This window comes from Halichoerus grypus, chromosome 1 (assembly GCF_964656455.1).
Source record: "Halichoerus grypus chromosome 1, mHalGry1.hap1.1, whole genome shotgun sequence".
Lineage (NCBI taxonomy): Eukaryota > Metazoa > Chordata > Mammalia > Carnivora > Phocidae > Halichoerus > Halichoerus grypus.
In genome coordinates this window covers 158,687,885-158,714,503 of record NC_135712.1, presented here as the reverse complement: position 1 = coordinate 158,714,503, position 26,619 = coordinate 158,687,885, and the positions used below count along the sequence as shown (strand labels likewise).

Genomic DNA, 26,619 nt, shown 5'->3' with positions numbered 1-26,619 from the left:
CACTGGTTTCTTGGGAATCCTCAGGTTTACCACTCATCGGTCTTTTTGTTCCAGGGTGCTGTGCCAGGTTCTCTGCCCGTAGCAGCCTCTACATTCACTCCAAGAAACACCTGCAGGACGTGGGTGCTCCAAAAAGCCGTTGCCCGGTGTCCAGCTGTAACAGACTCTTCACCTCCAAGCACAGCATGAAGGCACATGTGGTCCGACAGCATAGCCGGCGCCCAGGTCTGCTCGGTTTACTTCTCTCTTAGGACACTGCAAAGATGTGTACACTTGACATGTGTCAGAGAAGCCAAAGCATGTCCTTCCTTCCTCTGCCCTCTTCAGAAGTTGTCTGGTTATAGGTTAAATTAATAGAGCACAGTGAAGTCTTACTGGCCCGTGGACCATGGCTGCCAAGCCTAGTGGCATCTTTTGGACTCTTCTGCCACTTCTTGCCTCTGACCCTTAATTCCTCCCTTGTTTCTGAAGTGCTTCCCTTGAGGAGCATTCAGTTATTTGTTTGTTTATTTATTTATTTTTAGTGTTTTACTTGGCTTTTCCTAGCATATGTCTCCCAAGTCTGTCTCCCTCTGTGACCTTTGTCCTGAATTCTGAGCCTGCCCCTCCCTTGTTTCTGTCTTCACTCCTCTCTCTGTCCCGTTGTGCTGAGCAGTGTTTCACCTTGTGAGCGGGGGCGGGGCTTGAGGGCCTGGGTAGGGGAGGGGGGTGAGGGAACCACAGCCGTAGTCTGGAGCGGGGATTCTGGGCACGTGAAGGCCTGGTCATCTGGCTGCATGGTGGCAAGGGACTGACGGTCTGCCTCTCGAGACTGCACGCACAGCCCTATGGGCAGACCGTTGAGGGGTCTGGGTGGCTCTGTGGTGCCTCTGCCTTGGAGCTCGCACCACCCTGCTGTCTGGGGTGCGGTGGGGTTGCTCCTGGCCGGGGAAGTCCTCGCTAGCCTTACAGTTATTTGAGCATGCTGCCTCCCTTCCACCTGGGTGACAGGCAGCACCAGCCCTGGGGGCACAGCTACTTCCCGGCGGGGGGGTCCAGGCGACGCACAGGTCCTCAAGCTTCGGTTTCCTCATCTTTTTTTTTTTTTTTTTTTTTTTTTGAGAGAAAGAATGAGAGAGAACGCATGAGAGGGGGGAGGGTCAGAGGGAGAAGCAGACTCCCTGCCGAGCAGGGAGCCCGATGTGGGACTCGATCCCGGGACTCCAGGATCATGACCTGAGCCGAAGGCAGTCGCTTAACCAACTGAGCCACCCAGGCGTCCCTCGGTTTCCTCATCTTTAAAACACGGAGTAGAGGGGCGCCTGAGTGGCTCAGTCAGTTAAGCGTCTGCCTTCAGCTCAGGTCATGATCCCAGGGCGCTGGGATTGAGCCCCGCATCGGGCTCACTACTCAGCGGAGAGCCTGCTTCTCCCTCTCCCTCTGCCTGCCACTCTATCTGTGCTCTCTCTCTATCTCTCTGTCAAATAAATAAATAAAATCTTTAAAAAAATAATAATAATGGCTAACATTTATAAAAAAAATAAAAATAAAAAAAACTAAAACACGGAGTAGAATTTGTGTAGTTTTCCAAAGGAAATGTCCTTCCTCTGGCTTCTTCCCACCCTGTTATAGATGTGGTCACCTCACTCCTTTGGCTCTAACGTAATTGCCATTTCGCTGGGATTTAAGAAGCTGCCCTTCTGAACTCTAGATGTTATGAGGACTCATATGAGAGGCTGTCCCCTCAACTCACAGAGTCCAGTCAAGAGCTGTAGGCTGGTGTTGAGAGGCCGTCAGGGGTCGGGTTGCTACTTCTGTCTCTAGAACTTAGCCCTCGCCACTCCTGGCTCTGAGCTGGCACTGTGGGATACCGTGCACCTGGGCCTCTTTGCTCTTCTTCCTTTCCTGGCTTGGCTCATTCAGAAGTCAGCGACAGCATCATTCATTCCACAGGAGTTTCCTTAGACTCTGTCTCCATGTGAGAGCCTCTTAGGGGCTCTGTAGTGCCTGTGTTTCCCAGGCCCTGAGTTTATAATGTGCCATTGACTGACTTGTGTGTCATTCTCCCCTGCTGTGGTCAGAGGTGGATAACTAATGTAGTGTCCCAGCGCTAGCCTCGTGAGAAACGGGTGCTTGGGAACCTGCATTGTTGTGGACTGACGCTGCCAGGGGCTCTGCCAGGCCCTGGATTGGCTGTTGGAGTCCCCTCACGGTGGTCCTGGGGCAGGGGCATGTTCACTGCTCTGTCCCTGATGAAGCTGAGGTGGAAAGGAGAGGGATTTGTCTGAGGTCCCATACACTGAGAAGTGCTGGAGTGAGGTCACGATTGTAACCTTGGTCTAGACGCTCTATTAATTAACATTTAATGATTTCTGAATATCTCGACAATAGCAGGTGTCCAGTAAATATCTGTGATTTCAGCGCTAAATAGGAAATTTGTGAACAAATTGGTATCCACACCGAGATTATTATTAATTTTTTATCCCTATGAAATTCTCAAGATAGTCAAGGGAATTTTTGGAAGGTTTTGAAAAAGAGACAGTTTTCCATTCTTAATTTCTGAATCTCTGCCATTTTTTTAAGTTGTTTTATTGGTTCTGAGATACTTAGTGAAGAAGCAATAATATATCGATACTATTTTTAAATTTCAAAGTAGTTTGACAGCTAAAGAAGATAATATTTGGAATTTGGTTATTAATTTATTTTGGGAGGGTCTGTAGTGGATTTCTTTCATAGGTTTGCATTAGAACTATTAACAGGCACTCTGAGCTGGTGTCCACCACTGGAAAGTATGAGTTTGGGATTAGCTAACAGTTGGTGTAGAAGGAATAGAGCCAGAGAACTGAGAGAGCCTTTTTCCTCTGGCCGGGCACTGGCATTTTCTAGAAGCTTCAGCTACAAATTTCTTGGGAAGGATTAACTTCAGGGCCTTGTTTGGCTCCCTTACCCAAATACTTTGTATTCTCATCTTCCTGTTTACTTGGTGCTTGAAGAGTCCTAGGATTTGGGATGATTGATTGGGTGTACTGGTGTATAAATCTCTGACTTGAATATTCATTGAAATTTTTTAACATTTTATTTTTAAGTAATTTCTACACCTAACGTGGGCTCGAACTCACAACCCCAACCGAGATCAAGAGTCATGTGCTCCACCAACTGAGGCTGGCACCCCTCAATGAAATTTTGTAAAAGTATGTTAATGCTCATTATTCCTTCAAGGGTAGTCTGTTCACGTTACTTAATTGAATAACAGAGGATCAAATATTCGAAGAGTGATGGGAACAACTGAGGCTGAATGAACAATTAAGACTAAAGAGGGATTTACTAAATTATTTTTGCTATAATCATTAAGTGCTGCTTAGGGGCCAGGCGCCGGTGCCTGGTGCTGAAGGGACATTGTGGGTCAGATAGACTCCCTACCCTCAGGATGATCATGGCCTAGGGGGAGGAAGGAGTGTTGGAGGTTGCAAATATAGTGGTTGGGGGAGCCCATCAGGAGAAGCTCCATGGAGGGGACACAGCTCCAGAGTGCCTGGGGCCTGATGGTCTTAGTTCTCTGTAGTCCTAGGGTTGGGACCTTGAGCCAGGGCCTTGATCCCAGAGCATGCCAGACAGGACAGTTTTTTTTTTCCCCCCCCACTGATCATCCCCAGATGACTCAAATTTGTTTTGGAATGGCAGCTAGTTGTGGAGTGGGGCATAGATTTTGATGAGACATGAGCTGACACCAGCCGATTCCAAAAATATCCCAGAGCCAGAGTTCAGCTTGTGTCTGACTTCTGAAGACTTATGTTCTGTGGAAGGTTTTACGGGCTTCCGAGCGCAGTTCTTGTTGTGTAGCAGAAAGAGCATAGGGTTTGAAGCCAGAAAGACATGGATTCAAGTCTTGCCTCTTTCTATTACCAGCTGATGTGACTTTAGGAAATGTTATTTAGACTCTCAGGTCATTTCCTATCTGGAGAAATCCCTGTGAGCTCAAGGATTTGTGATAGTGTCTGTAGAATGCCTGATAGGTTATCAAACAATGCCTTTCTTCAGTGTGTGGCCACCTTTGATGCACCAGGCAGCAGGGGCAGGAGGAGTAGATGTTGATGTTACCTTGAAGGGTTGCTTGCTACATAATGTCTCAGCACAAACAAAACTTCCGAGTCTGCTAAAGTGCATAAAACAACTGGAGTGTTCATTTCTCTTTCAGATCTCTTCCCTCAGCTTGGAGCTCCGAGTTCTCTTACGCACAGCAGTGAGCTTGGCAGCCCAGGCCAAAGTGAGCTCAACAACATAGACCTGGCAGCGCTCTTCTCTGATGCACCCGGTGATGGTGGTAGTGCGGCGGGGGCCTCAGATGAGGCGCTGAACTCTGGAATCCTGACTATTGATGTTACTTCTGTGAGCGCTTCACTCGGAGGGAACCTTCCTGCTAATAATAGTTCCTTGGGGCCCATGGACCCGCTGGTGTTGGTGGCCCACAGTGACATCCCTCCAAGCCTGGATAGCCCTCTTGTTCTTGGCACCGCAGCCACAGTTCTTCAACAGAGCAGCTTCAGTGTGGATGACGTGCAGACTGTAAGCGCAGGAGCATTAGGCTGTCTGGTAGCTCTGCCTGTCAAGAACTTGAGTCCGGACCCACAGGCTTTGACCTCAGGTGGTCATTTAGCAGACACCACCACCACACTGACCTCTCCGAGCCCCCCACCTGGAAACACCAGTGGCCCAGAATTGCTGGCTCCAATCAAAGTGGAACCGGACTCGCCTCCCGGCCCCGGCACCGTGAGGCAGCAAGAACGGAGCCGAGGGGCGCCCAGGTCGGTGTTCTGCAGCCCTGCGGAAAAGCACAGTCCTCAGAAAGACACGGGGCTCAGTGCGGGGACCGGCAACTTTTATTTGGTATGAAGTGCTCTATTCAGTCACCACCGCGTAACTCGCTTCTCTTACACTCAGTTTTGAGGATGTTCTGGATTAATCGTTCATGTGCAGACATTTCTTACTGGTTTGCGAAAAGATGGAGCCCTGGACTACAAGTCTGGAAATCTGAATTCTGATCTTGAGTCTGGAACTGACTAGGTTTTACGACCTTGAGGAAATCACTTATCCTGTCTGAGCCTTAAGTTCTCATTTATTTCTAAAATGAGGGGGTTTGGCTAGATGATTTCTAAGGTCCTTTTGAGTTCTGTGATTCTGTGATGATATGTTTCTTTTCTTGAAAAAAAAAAAAAAAGGGTATTTCATAATGTTGAGATGTTCTGCCTTTGTGCTTTTCACGGAATAACAGGTCCTTAGACTTAGTAATGGCCAGAGGAAGAGGAATCGTGACATCAGGTTTAATGGAAACTTTAAAACCATGCAAAAAAAAAAAAAGCATTAAGCATTTTTTAAAAATTAGAATTAACAAGGAAAAAAGGGAGTGGTTTGTGAGCTTTTGTTTCTGGAGGGTTATAAGAGTACTTCTCCAATTTTGAGGCTCGACAGTTAATATACTTTAATTATATTTATGTCAGTTAATACATTTAATATAATTTAATTTAAAATTATTTAATTAAAGATTCTTGGGGGGGAGTCTGATTATTTCCTCAGTCTCAGATGGGAATGATCAAATAGGTTTTTTTTTGTGGCACAGGTTAAATTTGATGGTGATATTTATATTGTTCAAAATGTTAAATCTTATTTTACCACAGTTTTTTTTTTTTTTAAAGTTAAATCCTTTGAATTTGAATCAGTTGTGAGGGATGTGGTAACCCATCTACCATGAGCCTTTCAGTCTGAGAGAAGCACAGTCTGTCGTACCTTTTCTGATGGCTCCCACTTGTCAGTGGCATAGCCATACTTGGCAGCCTTTGCTTAGGTGGCCAGAGGGGGAGATGGCCGAGGCTCAGAGGTCAGTGGGGAGGCAGGGCCTGTGTGGAGGGCCTTGGTGCCTTGGGAAACCATAGTTCCTTGGTGCCACTGCATCTCCAGAGCCGTAACTGGGTGGAGGCAGGACGAGCCGCCATGACCTTGATCCTGACTCCTTGTTCATTTTCTCGCTAGCTGTGTGACGTTGGGCTGCCTCGATTCTCTGAGCACAGATGGTGTGTGGTGAATGGGTTACAGGTATGCCACAAGCTGTTGAGGGATGTTTCTTTTTCTTTTTGTAGTGGTAAGCATTAAGCTGTTTTTCTTATCAAACGTTCACAAATTTACAGAAGTGAAGTCCCATTTGAATGGGACTGTTTGGCTCCCTCCGTAACCTTTCTGAATTCAGTAATGTAGTTCTTGTTTTGGTGTATATGACTTTTGAGTCCGGCACCTGCCACCAGAGCGGCCTCTGTAGTGGGTATATGAAATAGGACCTCCCTGGGTCTGCCGTACAAGTGTTGTGTGGCATGTTCTGGAGAATGTTGAGAAGTGCTGCAGTTAATTAATCCTGAACCACCAAGGGAAGGCTGGTTGTTTCAGACAGCAGAGAAGTATGTAACTCCTTTTATAACAGTTTCTGTGTAAAGTATTTTAATATGTTTTAGACTTTGGAGGAATAAACTTTGCTTCTCTGGATAATAAAATTATGTATATTGTTCCAACTCTTTCTGTTTAGTTGTCACTATAATTGGATGTAATATTTGATTCTCCGTGAACCTTTGCTGGAGATCCTCAAAGATAATTGGACTCTATCTGCTCTGTTCAGGAGGCAGACTTAGTACATTTCCGTAGTTCCCTTGCTACCCTTCCTTTACTATTTGGAACGAGTGACTGACACACTTTTCTTTGGTCTCAGGAAAGTGGGGGCTCAGCAAGAACTGATTCCCGAGCCATTCAACTAGCCAAGAAAAAAAAGCAGAAAGGAACTGGGAGCAACGCAGGTGAGGCTGTGTGTGCTGGGGGATTGAGGGATCTGAGTCACCCTGGGCCTTAATTAAGGACAGAAGAAACACGCAGAATAGGTGTTTCTATGTTCTTTGTGTTACTTTTATGTTCAAAATGCCCTTTATCAACTCCTCAGTTTTATGTGAACTTAAGAAAAAATTATCAGCAAAATTTCCAGCATCACTATGAACATGTTTTATTTATCTAAAAAAAGCTGTGCAAAAGTTAGTGGTCACAGACTTCAATGTCTGCTGCCTAGCAGGCTGCTAGGACAAAGAACAGATTGGCCAGGTGTCAGAAGAGCAGAGGTGCGAACCTGATGCTAACTGGCCACTGGCCCCTGACCTTGGCATTAGGAAGAGCCTGGGGACATGGGTGGCACATGGCATTGTGGATATCCAGTTCCGAGTTCTGTTGAAATCTTGTCATTTTAAAATGTCAACAGTTTTTTTGGAATTTTTAAAAAACACTCGTTGGACCAAACCAGACCTAGTATATGGCCTCGTGTACCTCTCTGTCTGTCCATCCAGAAAGTGGAATAGAGGGATGCAGTGCTTAAAGAGACTGTGGTAATCCTTTTGTAGAGGTAACAGTGATTTCTTCTAATACCATTTTCTGCATATTTCATATGTCTCTTTATCTAAAATTTGTTTGAATAGTATCAAAGGGTAGGGTGCCTGGGTGACTCAGTTGGTTAAGTGTCCGACTCTTGGTTTCAGCTCAGTTCATGAACTCATGGGTGGTGGGATCGAGCCCTGAGTCAGGCAGTGCGCTCAGCAGGGAGTCTGCTGGAGATACTCTCTCTCTTCCTCTCCTTCTGCCCCTCCTCCCACACGCATGTGTGTGCTCACTCTCACACACTCTCTCTGAAATAATAAATGTTTTTTTAAAAAAATAGTGATTTCTATAATCAGAGAAAATGTACAATGAATTGTACAACACAACGTAGGGTTAGCAGTACAGTTTTATGTCTTTCTGTTCTTAATATCATGGCTTCTTTAACTCCCTCTTTTCTGTTAATCAGTTTTTGTAAAGCAGATATTGCCCTATAACGGATGTCGTTCATGTTCATGTTCACTGTGACTCGGGAAGGGTTCAGGGCAGTTCAGAAAGTGTCCAGATGGCACTTGTAGAGATAATAAAAGAAGGTGTGTGTCGGGGGGGAGAGGAGATATGTAGAGTGAAAGAATTCAGCACAGACTAGGCAAAGTCTGTGAAGGAAGCCAGATGCCTTTAACCTGATAGGATAATCTCCATTTGAAGGAAGAACACTGAGCATTCAGGTATATAGGTATATAGTACATGTCACATTGATTGCATTGCTTTGGGGTGGCCTCTGTAGAGGTGGTTTTATTTATTTTTAATTGTTCTTAGAAATATTTCAGCATTATCTTTTAATAAGGTCACTTAAAAAACAGTCATATGCTATTATCACTTCTTTAAAAAATAACAGTATTTCCTTAATATCTAGCAAGTGTTATAATTTTCAGTTGTCTCAAATGCTGTAAATGTTTCTTATAACTCTCTGCTTAAATCAGAATCCAAGTAAGTTCCTCTTGGAACAACTCTTGGTTGATATGTTTCTTAAGTATCTTTAACATGTATAGGTCTCTCCCTCCATTTCTCTCCCATGTATTTGTGGAAGAAACTGGGTGGCTTGTCCTGTCGAGTTGGCCAGTCTAGATTTGCCCAATGTCATCGCTGTGCTGTAGTTTAACAGGTTCCTCTGTCTTCTGTGCTCCCTGTAAATCAGTAGTTACATTTAGAGGCTTGATCTGATTGAACTTTGATCTGGTGGGTCAGCTGTCGGGGTTGACAAAAGTCATTTGCCAGTGGTGGGGTGCTCTTCCAGAGGTCCCAGACATCTGGTGGTCGGTCAGTCCTGTGTTGTTAGCAGCCATTGATGACCAGTGACTGGATTTATTAATTCCTGAGGGTTTGCAGAAGGATATTTCTCATTACTAGCTAGACTATTTCTGTAAAGAGCAGCTTCTCATCTATCTTTACCTTGAAGTACAGTCATACTGGAATGTCAGGATAAATGTCTGAATCTTTTTCTTTATCAGTTTTCAAAATAATGAACTGGTTTCTTTGCATCCTCCAGTGGTGGTCAGAGTATTTTTATACACTCATTGATTTAAACATTTTATAGGCTTTTAAGAGGAAATAGAAATCTGGAAACTGCCACATCTCCAGCCTCCAAATGTGTATGTAGTAGAAGAATTTTCTTGTATTTATGAAGGTTTACATCTTTGCCCCCCACATATCTTTCTTGAAAAGCCCTCTTGAAGTCTTGTCATCAGCCAAGAGATAGAGGAATAATCCCTTTTCCAGAATCTTTGGGGCCAACTCTATCCCCCCCCCGCCATGCCATTTTATTTTACTAGAATTTCAGACTTTTTCAGACTTGCGGAAAAAAATGATTCCCTAGTTGGCCATACTCTGTGAATATTATTACTCGTTCATGTTTTCCAGCTGTAGAACCCTTCACCCAATCTCCCCTCATACTACCATCTCCCACAGTCATAGCGTGTTTACCCAAGCTAAGGAGTGATTACCGCCGCAGTCCTGGGGAATGGACTGCAGACTTTATCTGGATTTGACCAGCACCCTCCACTGGTGTCCTTTTGCTGATCCTCTCTGGGGCCCCAGGCTGCACTTGGTTGTCACAACTCCTTAGTCTCCTACTGTCTGGGTCTGGTCCTCAGCCTTCCTTGCCCTTCATGATACATTTGCAGAGTGCTGGTCCTTTACTTTGCTTGGGCCTATCTGATGCTTTTTTGATTAGGCTGAGGTGTTGGATTTTTTTGGAGCCAGAAATGAGGTACCCATCTCATTGTGTCTTATTGGGGTCCATGCAATAAACATATTACAGGTGATGTTAACCATTATCACTGGGTTAAGGCGTTGTCTGCCAGATTTCTCCATTATGAAGTTCCTGTTTTTCCTTTTACAGTGAATAAATATTTTTTTTGAGGTAGATACTTTGGGGTGGTGTGCAAATCTCAGGGATCTGCAAGATGACCCTGACTTCTGACACCAGCTACAAAAGTTCGAGGGTCTCTGAGACCACTCTTAGGTTCACTAATTCTCTAGCAGGGCTCAGAACTTGGTTATAGATTATTGGAGTGAAAGGATATAGAATAAAGTCAGCCAAGGGAAGAGGAGGGGCATAGGGTAGGCTCCAGGTAAGTTCCTAGTGTGAAGCTTCCCATCAGCCTCTCCTTGGAGTTGTAGACAATGCTAACTTCTCCCACTGTGTGACAGTATACATGAAGTATTGGCAACCAGGGGAGCTCACCTCGGCCTTCATGTCCAGACATTTATCAGGTCTTGATTGCACAGATGGCTGCTTGTTCATGAGGCTGACTTAGTCTTCAGCCCCTCCGAAGGACAAGCTGACACTGTGACCCAAGACCTACACTGTAAGTCACACTGTTAGACTCTCTGGAGTAGCTGAGAACTCCCAGGTAAACAGACACGCTTGCCAGGTAGGACTTTCCAAGGACCTTGTGATTTCTTCTCAGGAGCCAGGGGCAAAGGCCAGACTTGACCTTGGGCAAGGTTAATCTGCCCCTGCATTCTGTGCAAATACCCTGTTTCTCCTTAAACCTCCCACCAATTCAGTGCTTAAGGGTAGATTTTGTTACTGTGATGTGCTAGTGGTGATTTTTTTCCCCCTTATTCTTGTACATTTGTTAGACGACTTCTGTAAAGAAAAGCTGTCTCTTCTTCCTCATTTATTCACTTATACCAGTATGGACTCAGAGGTGGTTATCCTTTAGGCTATTATAAGGAATGTTGGACTATAATCAGTATTACCAGTATTTATTTTGCTGTTCAGATTGTTCCAGCTTTCACCACTGGGAGCCTTTTGGTTGGATTCTTGTGCCCTTTCGACGCACCCTGGCTTTTTAGGGGAGCATTTCCCTACTTTGTGGTACCATCTGTGTTTTCCCTGCTCCAGCCCAGTATTCAGCCACTCCCCCAAGGAGCGCTGTTCCTTTTATTAGGAAAATGTATTAGAAACCAAGGTCTGGGTGCTCCTTGTGGTTGTTGCTCATTGCTACTCAGCTGTCATTGTGTCTAGGCCCTCCCAGCAGACAGTGCTAGGAAATATCTTCATGTACATTAACATGCTGGCTGTGTTTTAAATTCAAAATATTTTACGTTTTAGAATGGTAATAAGGTAAGCAAGACTAAGATTTGTAACCATGCATGTGAGTATTTATATGAAAACTTATTCTATATTTCTTAACACGCCCAGTTACTACATCAGCACTTTTCAGTTAAATATATTCATTTAATATGAGTTCAGGTCAGGTGTTGGCTGGTAATTATTTTTGGCACCAAATTTGGGGGGGGAAATGTCGGTTTGGGAGCTTTTTGGGTTTCAGGATTAAAAGATTGTTGTGTAGTAAATCTAGGAACAAAGAAGTTGAAGGGAAACGACTTAGTGGAATTAAGTCACTTAAACACAGTTGGGATTTTGTTATCACTGTAGTTAAGTGCAGAGTGCACATATTGATTCTTATAAAATGTGCAATCTGGATGATTTGAAAAATAAGGTATAGGGTCTAAAATTCAAGATTATTCCCATTGGGTTGCTGTTGCATATAGAAAATAAAATTGTGCCAGTTTCTTTATCTTTAGTATTGTGGCTTACCCCCTCAAAATAAACCAAGAATATTTTCTCAACATAAAAAAGTAAAGAGAAACTTTCATTCTTGAATCTGATAGCGAAACAAACTTTTTTTTTTTGTAACCAACTATGAATAGATGTGTACCTTTCATGTGTCTAAGAGCTGGGGAAAGCAAGAGAACGGATAGGACTTACAGGAAGACACAGTAAACAGCAAAACCTACTGACTGCCCTTTTTCTTGACTGAGTCAAAAAGGAAAATCCCAATTCTGCATTGTCTAAAAGAGGCACACCGTGGATGGAAATATTTAGGAAGGTTAAAATTTAAGACCAGATAAAACAAAAATCACAAGGGGTCAATACTAATGTCATAGGTGTGGAATTCAAAAGAAGCAATGGGGCAGAGAAGATTTTCCCTATTTTTGGTTGCTGTTCACATGTAATCAACAGCAAGACTAAGATTTGTAACCATTCATGTGAATATTTATATGAAAACTTATAATATCAAATAGGATAAAGTAAAAACGTGGAAATCTAGGAGAATTGGATAAATGAAAATTTAGCAATATTGGAAATGGGTAATTTAACTCATTTGCAGATTAAGCACAAAAAAATACAGATATGGAAGAGGTTTACAGTGGGATTAATAAAATTGATTTAATAGATCCTACTCCATAACCATGGGATATTTATTGAAATTAAACTGAACAAACTAGGCCATTAGGAAAACCGTAACAAAGTCTTAGGGAGGAAAAGAACCCAACCTGGCAGTACATGCTTTTTGACACTAACGTGATAAAATAGAAAGTAAAAATGAGGCACGCTTTGGGGCGCCTGGGTGGCTCAGTGGTTAAGCATCTGCCTTCGGCTCAGGTCATGATTCCAGGGTCCTGGGATCGAGCCCCGCATCGGGCTCCCTGCTCAGCGGGAAGCCTGCTTCTCCCTCTCCCACTCCCCCTGCTTGTGTTCCCTCTCTGGCTGTCTCTCTCTCTGTCAAATAAATTTAAAAAAAATCTTAAAAAAAAAAAATTAGGGGCACCTGGGTGGCTCAGTCAGTTAAGTGTCTGCCTTCGGCTCAGGTCATGATCCCAGGGTCCTGGGATTCAGTCCCACATCGGGCTCTCTGCTCAGCGGAGAGTCTCCTTCTCCCTCCCCATGCTCTTGCACTCTTGCTCTCTCGCTCTCCCTCCCTCTCAAATAATATAATCTTAAAACAAAAAAAAGCAAAAAAAAAAGAAAGTAAAAATTACTTGGAAAACAACAGAACCTACTAAACTCTGGTAAAAGAAATAAAAGCTGATTATAGATAGTTATAGAAAAACTGGATCACCATCCAGTTACGAGTGTGAATTGAACAAGCAGCTTCTCTGCTTACTTTCTCCTTTGTAAAATGGTTAATAAAAGCACCTACTCAGGATTCTTGTGGGAATTAGATGATACAGGTGAGGTGCTTAAAAGCAATCAATGTCAGCTTCTTGTTATATATGCAGGCAAGGGATGTGACCAGAGCCAGATGGAAGCTAAGGGAGACAAAGAGGCATAATTAGAAAAGTGGGGTGCCTGGGTGGCTCAGTCATTCATTAAGCGTCTGCCTTCGGTTCAGGTCATGATCCCAGGGTCCTGGGATTGAGCCCCGCGTTGGGCTCCCTGCTCAGCAGGAAGCCTGCTTCTACCTCTCCCACAACCCCCTGCTTGTGTTCCCTCTCTGGCTGTCTCTCTCTCTGTCAAATAAATTTAAAAAATCTAAAAAAAAAAATTTAGGGGCTCCTGGGTGGCTCAGTCAGTTAAGCGTCTGCCTTCAGCTCAGGTCATGATCCCAGGGTCCTGGGATCGAGCACCGCATTGGGCTCCCTGCTCAGCAGGAAGCCTGCTTCTCCCTCTCCCACTCCCCCTGCTTATTTCAAGATGGAAAAAGAACATACCTAAGGAGAGTCAGATCCAGATTTTGACACTTGATTGTGCAACCTATTCATCATTAAAAAACATTCTGTGTGGGCCAAACAAGACATCCTTCAGTGCATACAGCCCCTCACCTGTTAGTCTCCCTCCATCTGAGTGGTTTTACCAAGAGTAAAAAAGCATAAGTGAATTCCACCGATTGAGTGGAAAGTAAATAGCATGCAAACTGTATGGTAATACATTGGAGTACTTGCAGTAGAATGCGTAATTTCCCATAGAAATCACATTATTCAAAAATAAGAGTACAAACAGTTCAGGAACCCCCGAATGAAGTTAGTATTTCAGAGGCTCATGCTTACATGATGGTTATACAGAAGATTCTACTCTTCTGTGGAACATGTACATTAAATGGTATTCAAGGGCTCTGTGGAGAAGGGGAAACTCCCCATGATCTGGATACCAAAGCCTGACAAGGATAACCTCTAAAAGGAGAGCTGTAGATTGATGACTTACAAAAATACATGGGGAATGTTCTAAATAAAATACACTTACGATTTGGCAAAATATTTTAACATTCTGACCAAGTGGGGTTTAGTCCTGTAGCTTGAGAGTGATTTAATATTAGGAAGTCTGGTACTTAGGTTATGTTATTTTCTCAGTAGATTTTGTATTTATTGAAAAAATTGGTATCCATTATTGGTAGAAGTAGGAATGTAGTAAAGATTCCGTAGCCCAAACTAAGAGCCAACATTGTACTTACTGGTGACTTACCGAAGGCATTCCACATGCGCACCAGAATTGCTTTTATTCTCATTGTTACCCTTGCTGTTTAATATTGCTGTGGAGGTTCTTGCCATTGAAATCAAGAAAAATAAGAATTTGTAGGGAGGAGACAGTAACTTCAGAGTTGATTTGACCGCTTATTTGAAAACCCCATAGAATCAACTGAAAACTGGTTAGAACTTAAAAGACATTGAAGTGACCACTTATAACATAAACATGCAACCATCAGCAGTGTCCTGTGTGGCAGCAATAGCTAGTTAGGAAATGCAGTGGAGAGAATAGCTCATGCGCAGTAGCAAAAAAATTCCAGACCAACTAGGGGGAGATTTCATAAGTGGGCAGGACATAAAGGAGGAGGAGGAGACAACAAAACTTGACTGAGAGAGGAGATGATGCTCCCAGATGTCCGGACTCCGTTTTGATAGCGTCCCTGCTGAGTGCCACGCTGGGACACCACTGCTTGCATCTTGATGTGGGAGTTGGGGCGGGGGCGGAGGGAGCTTTGGATAAACAAAAACAGTAAATCAAATGGTAAATGTGGATAAAACAAAGAAACAGGTCTGTAATGGTTTGTGGTTTTTAATAGGGTAGAGAGAGGCCTCAACAGAGGAGGAGACAACGGAGGTGAGGAAGGGAGCCCTGCGGACAGATCTGGGCAAAGTCCCTTCGAGCCTGAGGCTAGAAAGTGCTCTCAGCAGAAAGGCCTTTGTTGTCAGAGTGGGGAGGCCCAGGGGGGCCTTTTCAGAAGTGGTCAGAGAGTTGGTGGGAGGCCAGGCTAAGTTTAGGGCTACTTAGGGCCTCGGGTCATTGTTGGAACTTTGGCTTTCACTCCGAGGCAGATGGGGAGACAAAGAGGCATAATTAGAAAAGTGGGGTGCCTGGGTGGCTCAGTCATTCATTAAGTGTCTGCCTTCGGCTCAGGTCATGATCCCAGGGTCCTGGGATCGAGCCCCCACATTGGGCTCCCTGCTCAGCAGGAAGCCTGCTTCTCCCTCTCCCACTCCCCCTGCTTGTGTTCCATCTCTCACTGTGTCTCTCTCTGTCAAATAAATAAAATCTTTAAAAAAAGAAAAGTGACATGATCTTTTGAAAAGGATCAATCCAGCTGCTGTTCTGAAAATAAACTGTAAGGGGCAACGAGAGCAGGTAGGGAGTTCTTGTAGTCCCCAGTAGGAAATGACCGTGGCCATGGGCAGATGGTGGCCGCCAGTGGGAAGAGGTGGGTAAATCCTGGATCTGTCTTGAAGATGGAGCCAACAAGATTTGCTGACAGTTGTGGGGTTTGGGAGAGAAAGAGGTCATTATTGTAGACATGCTAACTCTTCCCACAGTATTTCATGCAATTCTATTTGAAATTCTGAGGGGATTTCAGAGCACTTGCGTAGGAACCTGTGGTCAGGGATTCCTGAGGATGCATGGGAAACTAGCCTGGAGGATTTGCCCTGTGTTTGTGGGGACATCTCGCAGGTGACAACCATTGAAAATCTGTGGTGGTGCTGTGCCCCTTAGGCCAGGACACAGGGACGCTCATTGATCGATAGGCCTGAGACCTACACACTCTTCTTTGTGTGTGTCAAGGTGGCTCTTCTGATTATCAGCAAATGAGTAATGGCCTTTTAGGAAAAAGACTAAAATTCCATATAGGATAAAGAAGATGAGAGATTTAAGGTTTTTTAAAAGCATGGAAAGCTGTCTGGATAGCCAGCACTCGTTTTGTCCTCATCTGTGTGCTTTCCATGGTTTAGCTCGTGTTTCATCTTCACAACAGCTCCCTAAGGTAGAGATTTACCACCAGCCTGCTCTACGGCTGGGCCGCCAGAGCCCTTCCCCCCCCAGTGCACTCACTGCTCAGGAGGGTACCGATGCCGGGAGCGGAGCAGAGGCACAGGCCTTGGAGATCAGTGGACACTGAAAGGTTTTAAATGAGCATACACAGCAGGAAATGAGAGGAAAGATGAATGCCTCCATAGAAAAATGGGGACGGGACATGAGCAGGCGCTGTGCAGAAGGCCGCCGACAAACGAAGCAGAGGGGTGTGCTTGGTGCTCAGAGGCAAGGAAACCCAGAGCCCACATGGGTGCGCGTGGAACGTGGGGATGCAGTGTGACATTTCTGGATGGTCACTTGATACCGTTTGCAAGAGCCAGAAGATACGCGTAATGTTCAGTCGTGAAAGGACTATGTTGTAACATCTCACAGAAATACCCGGGGATCTGCGTAAACAGGCATGCACCGCTGCTCAGTGCTGAACTGTGTATTCCTAAATAGTTATTGCTCATGTCTACCAGGAAAGCTGCACACTTGGTGCATAGTTTTGGTAAGTCCCGCATTCGTGAGAAACGCTGGGTGTGGTGTTGGTAGACACAAATGTGTATTTGCACAGAAACAAAAATGGTAGAACACATACCCTTGCAGGGTTAGTGGTTTTTTCTGAGTGTTAAGATTGGGTTTTTAAATCATTTTTCATCATCTTTATTTTCTGTGTTTGAAAATCCATGAACTACGTAGTTATAAAATACATATTAACCCCCCATTTAAGTAGTGGGGACCGGAACAGCTGTCCCCTCTGCCCCACCCCCACCCTGGGATGGAGTGTACCAATGGAGGTTTTTGGATTGCACGTGGGGCACTTGGGTGGGCTCTCCAGCTGCTTCACCTGTAAACTGAGACAGGAATAGTCTGGAGTTGGTTTCCCTTCCTAGAAAGGGGTGAAGAGAGCAGCAGGGCACAGGCAGGGGCCAGGCAGCATGGGGTGGGCCCCTCTGTGGCTCCTTTAGCATCGCCAGCTTGTCCAGCACTGGAAGATGGGCATGCAGATGGAGGGCAAGGCGATACACCTGCTTGGTGCCACTGGCCGGTCTATGCCACTGGAATGTTTGACTAACTGGGTTGGATTGAGCCATGAAATTAAGTCAGTGATCTGTTTTTTATAAAATGTATATATATATATATTTTTTTTTTTTTTAATTTTTTTTCTCACATTAAAGCAAAAATCTTTGGGCATCTCTCACCAGGCTCCTCCCATTTCTTCCTGTTGCTGCCATGCTGAGAGCAGAAGGGCCACACTGAGGGAGACAGGAGGGAGGCCCCTGTGCAGGCTGTCTGTTAACTGGGCAGCGGCAGCAGTTGTAACTGTTTTCCTAGAAGAGAATTCTGGGAACATTGACACAGGCACTCCTGAAAGAGTGGAGTATGACCTTGAGTGTCATGAGGCTCCCCAGTGGGGTGGATGGGGAGTTTGGGCTGCAACTAGAGAAAACCCTCCCTGGGCGTGGGAAAATGTGGGGCTTTTTCACTGCCCACGGACTCCGTTTAGGCACCCTGGATGGCAGGTGGGGCCTGTGATGGCGAGCCAAGTGGATTGCAGGCTGTGGGGAGGCCCTCCGTCTTGCCTCCTGCTTTAGGTACTAGGTGATTTTGCTCTAGCTGCCCATGGTAGCTCCCTCTGCGCTGCTGACCTTCACCTGCCCAGGCTTAGCCCCTGCTGGCTAGGGCGCGCACAGCACGTTTGCCTGGAGCAGCTCTTCACGCCGTGAGCCTCCTGGCAGTACACTCGTGGCCAAGGCCACAGCCATCTCTGGTCATTGCTCCCGTGGGGCCGAGTTTCCTTGTGGTCCCCGGACTGGAGCTGTGCTTTTGAGGGCTGGCATAGCCAGAGATCTCCCAAAGCAGGGTACAGGGGCTTGGTGGCGGCCAACTTCCTGGTAGTTGTGCTGGTGGAGAAATGTGGCCTCCTATCCCTGAATCCGCTGTGAATTGAGGTGTCCTGCCCCGGGACAGTGAGCAGGTGATAAGGATTTTCTCCATCCTGGTCCTCTAGGCCCGCCCTTTCCTGACAAGCCGCTGTCACTTACTTTGGTTTCTGTTAGCTTTATGCCTGCCCGGCGCTGTTCCCTGCTGGAGTGCATGTCTCACTTCCTTTATGTCTCCTTGGTAGGCGCCTGTTCCCCTGCAGGTCCTCCCACCTCCCTGTCAAGTGAGCGTGGAAGTCTGACTCTGGCAGTCTGCTGAGAGCCCTCCCTGGCAGGTCCCTAGCCCTGGTGAGGAGGAGGCCTTTGTTCATGAAAGATGTGATTGGCTTGGCCACACATTTGAGAGCTGTGCTGCCACGTGAGGCCATTCGTGGTGACAGTGCCAAGCGGCAGTGTCTGGGGATCGAGCACCAACTCAGGAGTCCGGAATGCGGTTGAGGTCTGCTCCTGTGGTTGCGGTGGCTTGGGGCAAGTGCCTAAACTCCCTGCTGCAGCACCCCCTCTGTTACGGGGGGCAGTACAGGACCTGCCTTTCTAGGGGGTCGTGTGGATAACACGCAAGGTTCTCGTAAAACAGCCCAGTGCTGATTGGAGGACCCAGTGCTTCGTTTAATTCCATGTAGGTTTTGCTCATCACTACCTTCAGTTAGCCCTTTGTTGGAGCAGAGTAAGGAAAACAATGGCAGGGCTTTGTGTCTATGTGGTTTCAGGCCCCTGGCTCTTAGAGTTCAGCTGACAGAGGTGGGAACCACGCCCCAAGAGCCCAGGCCTGACGTCCTTGGCCAGACGTGTGTGCCCTGGTGGTCCTGAGCTTTGGATGGTGCCCGGGGATGTACTCTGTCCCACAGCCTGTCACCCTGGGACCTCCTGTACAGCGTTTTTCTGTGAAGTCTGAGTCACCCTTCCCGGCTTGCTGGTTTGACCTTCACAGGAACTGTCTTTCCCAGGCTCCCAGCCGGGATTGGCCAGTGGGAGCATTGGGCAGGAGATTAGGTGGAGGGAGGAAGGAGGAACCAGGACCTTGCTTTCGTCCCACTTTGGTAGGAGTTTTATGACAATGGCTGTGTTTCCCCCGTGGTCCCAGTTCTTTCTGGGCAGCCCCTGACATAGTTCTGGTTTACGTGCACTGACCTTTTTCTGGATTCTGGGGGGGGGGGGTGGTGCCTACCTGCCATGCTGACTAGGGTGTTTGCTCCTTAGTGCACCATCACTGACGTGCCCCACTGTCAGCGTGGAATCCCTCTGGGTGCAATACCTAGAGTGTTCCTGGCGCCCTGATGGGACCCTGACAGATCCCCTAATTGTAAACGGTTTCTCCAGGGGCCGGGACTACATTATGGCTGCAGTGTTATCCCAAACCTTTTCCAAGGCCTGTTGCCACCACTGGCCCCCTCTGTTTCCAGGATGCTATAGTGCTTCATCATTGCGTGTTGATTGTAGGCTCCTCTCTATGTCCCTAGGAAACATCTGTACTTAGGACACAGGTGGCCAGTTGTAAGCTTCATGGTAAGAATCACCATTATAGCCCTGTACCCAATGGAGTAAAGATTCAGTCGATATTTGTTGAAAGAACGATAAAGCATGAATAGATTGCTAGTCACTGGACACATTTCAAGCACCAGCCATTCAGTTAACATACCCCAGTGCTCCACCTGTCAGAGGTGTAGCATTAATTCAAGCTGGTTGTATACCCAGCGTGATTCTGAGGTAGTTCTCACAGCGACCCTATGAAATGCAGGTGCTCAATGCCCTGTTTTCTGGATGAGGAACCTGAGGCACAGAGAGATGAAGTTGATGGGAGCTGCACAGCTGATTGGTGACTGCACTAGGGGTAGAATCCCAGGCTGACAGGCTCCAGAACCGTCAGCCGTACAACCCACAAGAACAGCGTGTCTCACCTTCAGCGTGTGAAGCAGACGTGGAACTCCCGAGTAAAATACTGGCACCTGGATTTCAGATGATTGGGGCTTGTCCAGGGTTCCAGGTGGGTCAGGGTTAGGCATCTGTCAATACAATTTGCCACATCAGGAAGCCAGAGGAGAACCCTGTTATCTTCACTGATGCGAAGCAAGGCAGTTGAGAAAACATCTTTGCTGATTTTTAAAAATAAAAACCTTAACTAGGAACTAAAAAGATTTCCCTAATAAAGAGAGCAAGTTAGAATAGCAGTTAGCATTATTTTCAGTGAGGAGATGTGTTCCCATTATAATCGGAAGAGGCAACCAAGCCGACGCTGCAATGGTATTGGACATTTTTATGGAAGCTTTAGAGAAAAACAGATAATCAAATAGGAAGATGTGATTACCTATCAATGATGATTACTGGGCTTAGAAAACCCAAGGGAATAGACTCAAATAATTATAAATAAGGATAACTAAGTAGCTAATTGTACAAAAAATGTTTGCATATATCACAGGAGTAGCTTTTCTACTTAGAATAATCAGAAAAACAATAATGGAAAATAGATCTCACTCATGACGGCAATAAAAGTAGTAAAGTATCTCAGGATCACCAGTGACACACATGCAGGGTCTAGATAAGGCCCTGTTTACAGCTTACTATGTACCTGGATGCAACACTCAATTCTGTTAATTTACATCTTTTATTCAATTCCTTTAAAATCCCAAAGGAACTTTTTAAAAGAAAAAAACCACCTGTCCGTTTTAAGTTCATCTGGAAGAATAACTTAGTTAAAATCTACATGCAGACTTTGAAAAAGAGAGATAAGGGGGCAGGGAGACCACTGTGCTGGTGACCCAGACACTGCTGAGGAGTGTCGGTGATGAAAGTCGGCCATTGCTCTTTGGTTTCTGTTAGCTTTATGCCTGCCCGGCGCTGTTCTCTCTGGTGGAGAGCAGGCCAGCTAGACAGGTGGGGCCGGCTGGAGCAGAGGCATGCGGGCCGGTAAGCGAAGGATGCACGGTCCAACAGTGGTTCCGGTAATGTTGGTTTACTCTTTAGGAAGACTAATGGTGGATTTCTTACATGCTTTCTCCCCTGTAGGTCCACCACCCAGGGAAAACCACTTCCAGCGTTTTGATGTTAAACATTTTCCCATGTGTATAAACTACACCTGTTACTTATTTTGAAGAAATGATAACACATATATTTTTATCTGCTTTTTGCTATTAAACATGAATATTTTTTCTTGTGAATAAATATGTTTGTGGTTTATTCTTTAATAGCCGTGTAGGACTGAACACATCAGGAACTATAAAAGCGTTAAGCCCCAGTGCCCTCCATCATCCAGGATATGTAACGGGTCCAGCCTCCCATCCTGAGGAGAGTTGGGGAATAGTAACTCGGATAGTTCACTGTGTTCTGTGGTTCAGTGAGGATCCCCAGCAGAGAAAGCCTGCATGAGCCCAAAGTTGTCAGGCCCCCCGACCCCCGATGCACCTGGTGGGGGGGAAGTGACACATCGGAGTCAGTGGTATGCAGGATTGAGAGCTGATCGTATTCAGCGCAGAGCCCTCCCGGGGCGGGGCTGCCACGTGCTTGGGTTGGCACTGGGTTCTGTGGCTGTCAGCATAGGGACATCTTCAGATGGTGTGCGGGCAGAGCTCTTTGCCTGAGCCAGGCTGTGTGCTGCTGGCCCCACCTGTGGGGGTACGCTGAGAGGTGAGGTCATGCTGCAGCACGGTTCACAGATGAGTCGGTGGACTCGGTGCGCAGTGGCGTACTCCAGCTCACTTGGCTATTCCATGCCCAAATGTCTTTTAGGTCTCCTTCACGGAAGCTGACTTGCTGGCTGGCTTTACCCTTCTTTCCTCTCCCTGCTCTTTCAGGTTATCTAGCACAATCCAGTGTTTCAGGTAGATGTTGAGATTATTGAAGCAAAATTAAGTTCACTGTGAAGATGACTTGCCCTCTAAGGTTTTCTGGATCTCCACTGTGAGAAAGAAATTTTTTATGTTTCTTGACATTGGTCTATGAGTTAAGTTGGTCGCATAAATGTAGTGCCATGGCATCTTTTACTAGTGAGGACGGCTGCGTGGCCATCATGGGGTCGCGTGTGGAGACCGTGTGTTGGCTTTAAGCCTTCCAGCATCTGTGGCTTAGTGGGCTTGATAGCTGACTCAGGAAGGGTGTGATTTTCAGCCATTGTACACGGTGATGGCACACTAGCAGAAGCCACAGTGTACCGTCTGGGGTCATGTGACCCAGCAGCCTGCCCCGAGGGCACCGGCAGGTCAAGGTGTTTTTTTCCCCTGAGCAGGGAGTCTGGAGGCCAGGGGCAGGGCGCTCAGTGCATCAGCTCAGGTTCCCCTGTCCTGGCCCTGCCTTCTTCCCTCAAAGTTTTCTCAGGGTACTGATGGGCAGTGTTCAGCCTGGCTTCCAGGACCTTGGGCGGATGAGAAGACTTTGAAGGGGAGGCGAGCATGGTCTTCCATGAAGGGAATCCGCCTTCCCGTTGTCATCTTCCATTTGTAATCTTTGAGATTACCGTGCATTTGGGTCCGGGACTTCTGCAGGCTCTCCTGTCCGCCTTTCCTTCACGACAGTGAGTCCTTCCCCACCACCAAGCTCCCTGTGGCGCAGCACCTTGGGGCATGTATAAAAGCAGTCTTCCAGAGCCCCAGACCCAGGACACTTCAGAGTGCTGGCTTCAGGGAGGCGCCTTGTATGGATTCATTCATACAGGCATCAAGACTGCCTTGGGGCTCTGCGGCCAGCTTGGCCTTCCTGATGCACCAGTTTTCCTAGGAGGGCATGTTGAGATGTTCTGAAATAAGATACAGTATAGGGGGGCCTGGGGGTGTCAGCCCTCACCTTTCCTACCCTTCTGCTCTTGTCCTAGCAGGAACTGCTTTTATTTATTTATTTTTAAAGATTTTATTTATTTATTTGATAGAGACACGAGAGAGAGGGAACACAAGCAGGGGGAGTGGGAGAGGGAGAAGCAGGCTTCCCGCCGAGCAGGGAGCCCGATGCGGGGCTCGATCCCAGGACCCTGGGATCATGACCTGAGCCGAAGGCAGGCGCTCAACGACTGAGCCACTCAGGCACCCCAGCAGGAACTGCTTTTAAGGAGAGTCCCACGAGAGCAGCAGTATTCATGTATGTAAGCCTGAGCAGTTCCTTTTAGCGATGAACATTTCACCCCCAGGAAGAGTTGTTAACCGGAGAAGGTGCTAGAGCACTTGCGGTTATGGGGGTAGTGATTCTTCTCAGTGTAACTGTGACGTCTGCAGGACTGCCAGATTGTCAGGTGCCAGATGAAGGGACAGGTTGAAAAGAGAATGTGATGCAGTGTGTGTGCTCATACAGTAATTAGAACCAGTTTAGCTTATGATGTGTTACCAAGTATTCTAGTTATAGTCCGTCTTACTTCCTGCCTCGTACATCCTTTTAACAAAAATAAATTATATTCTAGTTACTGACTAGTTTTTCAGCAGTGTATACTATTTTTTATGGAAACCTGGCAAAATTAAGTGGATTATATTTCTGATTTTGATCACATGATTTTTACTTAATTTCCCTGTCGTTTATAGCATACGTGCTAGCACACATCTAGTGAAGGGGCACAAGGCTTTGATCATTCTTGCTTCATGGGTAACATAGAGTATGATCTACACGGCTTTCATTGAATCATTATGAAATAAATGAGAAATGGCTCAGAATGGTCATTTTTTTATCTTACAAAGCTAGATAATAAGCATTAGATATACATATTTAAATCTTGCTTTTATAAAAGTAGCTTAAAAAGATACATTACGTGATGCTTTCCTTAGTTGATCTCATAGTGGTTTCCATAATATACCTTGAACCATGTTTCAGTATGTTCATTTGAACTGAAAAATGAAATTGGACCTTTTCGTGGGGAAGAAGCGCTGTCCTGACATACAGACTGCCCATGCTGTGTGGGCTCTGTGGCACGGTTCCCCCTAAGCTGCAGCTCGAAGTGCTGTAGTTGTGATGAAATGACATTTAAAGCACACGAGCATTTGCTTGTGCTCTCTCTCTCTGACGAATGAATAAAATCTTAAAAAAAAAAATCCTCAAAAAAAAAAATAAAATTTTTTTTAATTGGCAAAAAGGTATGAGCTCCATGTCTGAGTCTAGCAATGAGTAGTACTGACCCACAGCCCCACAAGCCTCCTGGAAAACAGGCAGTCCCACTGTTCTCCATGCATTCTCCGTACAATGTTGCTTTTGATATTTCATCATTATCAAAGTTTCTAATAGGTTTTGTTATTCTGGTTGGGTTTGCATTACTAATAATTGCAACAGTAACTTGATTTTTCACATGAAGATTTCAACCCCTAGAAAAGATATTTTTTAAAACTAGAATTTTAATTTATGTACATGTTTTTATCACAGGGAAATATGCTAGGGTAACAAAAGACTTCAAAGCATAACAACACATTCAGGTAAAGAGCCAGAGTTGAGCGGAGTAGCGTGCATGTTCAGGGAGAATAGCAAGTGACGTGGAGTTTCTTACTGTTAAAGCAGAGTGAGCGGATCCCGGGCCCTAGCCCCTCACCTTGCTTGCTCACCCTAGTCCTAGCCCTGGTCTGCTGTCCCGAAGCTGCAGAGCGCTGGGGAGAAGCATGGACGACAGCCAGAGCTAATCCAGCAGGAGGGGACTGGGGTCCCTGAGGCAGAGAAGCTGGCAGACGTACTCAAAGCTATAATGGAACTACGTTTCCCCGCAGTGAAGGGGGCACCGAATGTGCTCCCTGGAAAACCGAGACTTGCCGCCGAGGTGAAGAACCCCTCAGGCGCCCAGGAAGGAAGTAGCAGGCTGTGGCCTGGCACCGCGGCTTACAGCGCCCCCCAGAGCGGAGTCTGTCAAGTGCCGAGGGTTAAGGAGCCGTGACCCCAGGGTTTCATGGCAGCCAGGCTGTCCGGTGCGTGCTGCGGCCTCGGACAGCCCTGCGTGTGAGCGCTCTCGGGCACGCGGGAGACGCCGCGAGGGCGATGGGCAGGAGCAAGCGGGCAGCGGTGCGGGGCGCACACGGAGCACAGCGCACAGCTCGGGAGCGGGGACCTCTAGGCCGGTGTTGGCATCAAGACCGAAGGTGAACTTGCTGTAACAGAGGCGGCTCGTCCTGTGTGTCAGAACCAGCCATTCCTGCTTAAAATGGAAACTTCGAGTACAAAAACCTACACAAAGAATGCAGCCTCTCTTTTTCCTTTAACGTTAGGTCATTAGATATTTTCACGAAGACGTATTTTCTAGAAGTTCAGCACATCCTTCAGTTTCACTTGTTCCTTTTCATTTTATTCAACAAAAATCAAATGCTTTTATTCAACAAAAATCAAATGCTTTTATTCTCATTAACTTGTATAATGTTCACTGTAAAATTGTCTTTATGAAGTTATTCACGTATGCATCTCCCGGGTTGTCTGGACACAGCTGTCACAGCACCTGAAATTCCCTGGCACTTACTAGGACCCAGGCACTGTTCTAAACTTGTGTCACATATCTACTTAATCCTTCCAAAACTTTGAGGTAGGGAGTATTGTTCCCATTTCACAGGTAGGGAACACTGAGGCCAGAACTTAGATTGCTTGTCCAAGGTCAGGTAGCAGAGTCAGGGGTGGAGCCAGGATTTGAATCCAGGCCACTGGTCTTTGGGATTTCATGCTGCTCACAAACCACGTGACTGTCAGAGAAGCCCTTTCTGAGTGTCCGGATTGTTTGTTTCTTCTTTGTACTTCGTTATTTTAGAAAGCATATTTTTATGAAATCAATGAAGCGATGACTTTTGAAGAGGAAGCTGGACAGAAAACAGCCTGAAGGATTTGGCAGCTTAAGCACACGCCAAGGGGCCCAAGGGTGGGATGTGTTGGCCGGCTTCCTTCCCTTGTTCCTTTTCTGCAATTGTGCAGCTCTGCCTGGTAGTTGTGCTCCATGGTGTTGGGGATCTCCTGTGTGCCTCCCGTTCTTGGGGTTGCAGGGTAAGGAGGAGCCTCTGCCCCCGTGAAATGGGCACCCGGGGTCTGATCGCTGAATGTCCAGAAGACACGTAGGTAAGTTTGCTACGCTTTCTAATCAAAATCTTGGTTTTTTCCACCTCTTAAGCCCGTGACTCTCCCTGTTGACTAGTTTGAAGTCTGCAGGGCTGTACACAGTGACGGTGGGGAGGCTGTGTCCCGAGTGTGGCCTCGGTGAGGCACGGTACACGGCATGTGTTGGTTTGTCTGTTTCATCGCAGGAGCCTCGGGGTCCGCTCAGAGGACAATGAAAGATGGCAAGGTCAGTCCTACTCACTTCCACACAAGCCAGACTGGCTGGTTGTGTGGGAACCTTGTGGTGCCCAGCGGAGGTCTGCCAGGACCAGCTCCGGCGGCCGGCGTGCAGTGCGTTCAGGTCCAGCTACTGCAGGTAAGAGCAGGCAAGCCCAAAGGACGCTGGTCATGGGGCGGGAGCTGGGGGCTAGGCTTCGGGCCGCGTCTCCCTGAGCCTCCACCCCTCCAGTACTCTTCCTCTTGGGAACTGCCCCCCAACCTGCTTCTGACCATCCCAAGTCCGGGATGATGTCTCTGTCACCCCAGCTCCTCCCTTCCTCCCACCCTGTCCCGCTCTATTTGTCCGAGCTTTCGTCTTTACTAGGATTGATGCTTCCGTGTCCCCATGCCCCCTGTGTCTGGTGCCCCGTGAAGTGGAGGTGCCGGGCCCCGCTCCGGCCTCAGGCTGTTCAGGCTGCCCACGGTGAGCCACGGGATGCCTCTCATGGCCCCGCCCCTCCCCGGACCCCAGGGCTCGTTTCAGGGCAG

The 26,619-nt window shown here is 46.6% G+C and overlaps 1 protein-coding gene across 8 annotated transcripts in view; it reads left to right on the top strand.

Annotated features, from left to right (window-relative positions):
• Positions 1-26,619, top strand: part of ZXDC (ZXD family zinc finger C) — a 41,478-nt gene that overhangs the window by 9,800 nt on the left and 5,059 nt on the right. For 2 of the 8 annotated variants that reach the window (XM_036077819.2, XM_036077817.2), the window contains exons 5-9: positions 55-225; positions 4,175-4,863; positions 6,004-6,066; positions 6,728-6,812; positions 26,058-26,227. In XM_036077819.2, coding sequence (XP_035933712.1) covers positions 55-225; positions 4,175-4,863; positions 6,004-6,066; positions 6,728-6,812; positions 26,058-26,227 — 1,178 coding nt within the window. Of the gene's footprint in view, positions 1-54; positions 226-4,174; positions 4,864-6,003; positions 6,067-6,727; positions 6,813-20,895; positions 23,966-25,570; positions 26,555-26,619 lie in introns of those variants that run through there. The other 6 variants (XR_013448626.1, XR_013448625.1, XM_078074176.1 and 3 more) reach the window with 6 other exon arrangements.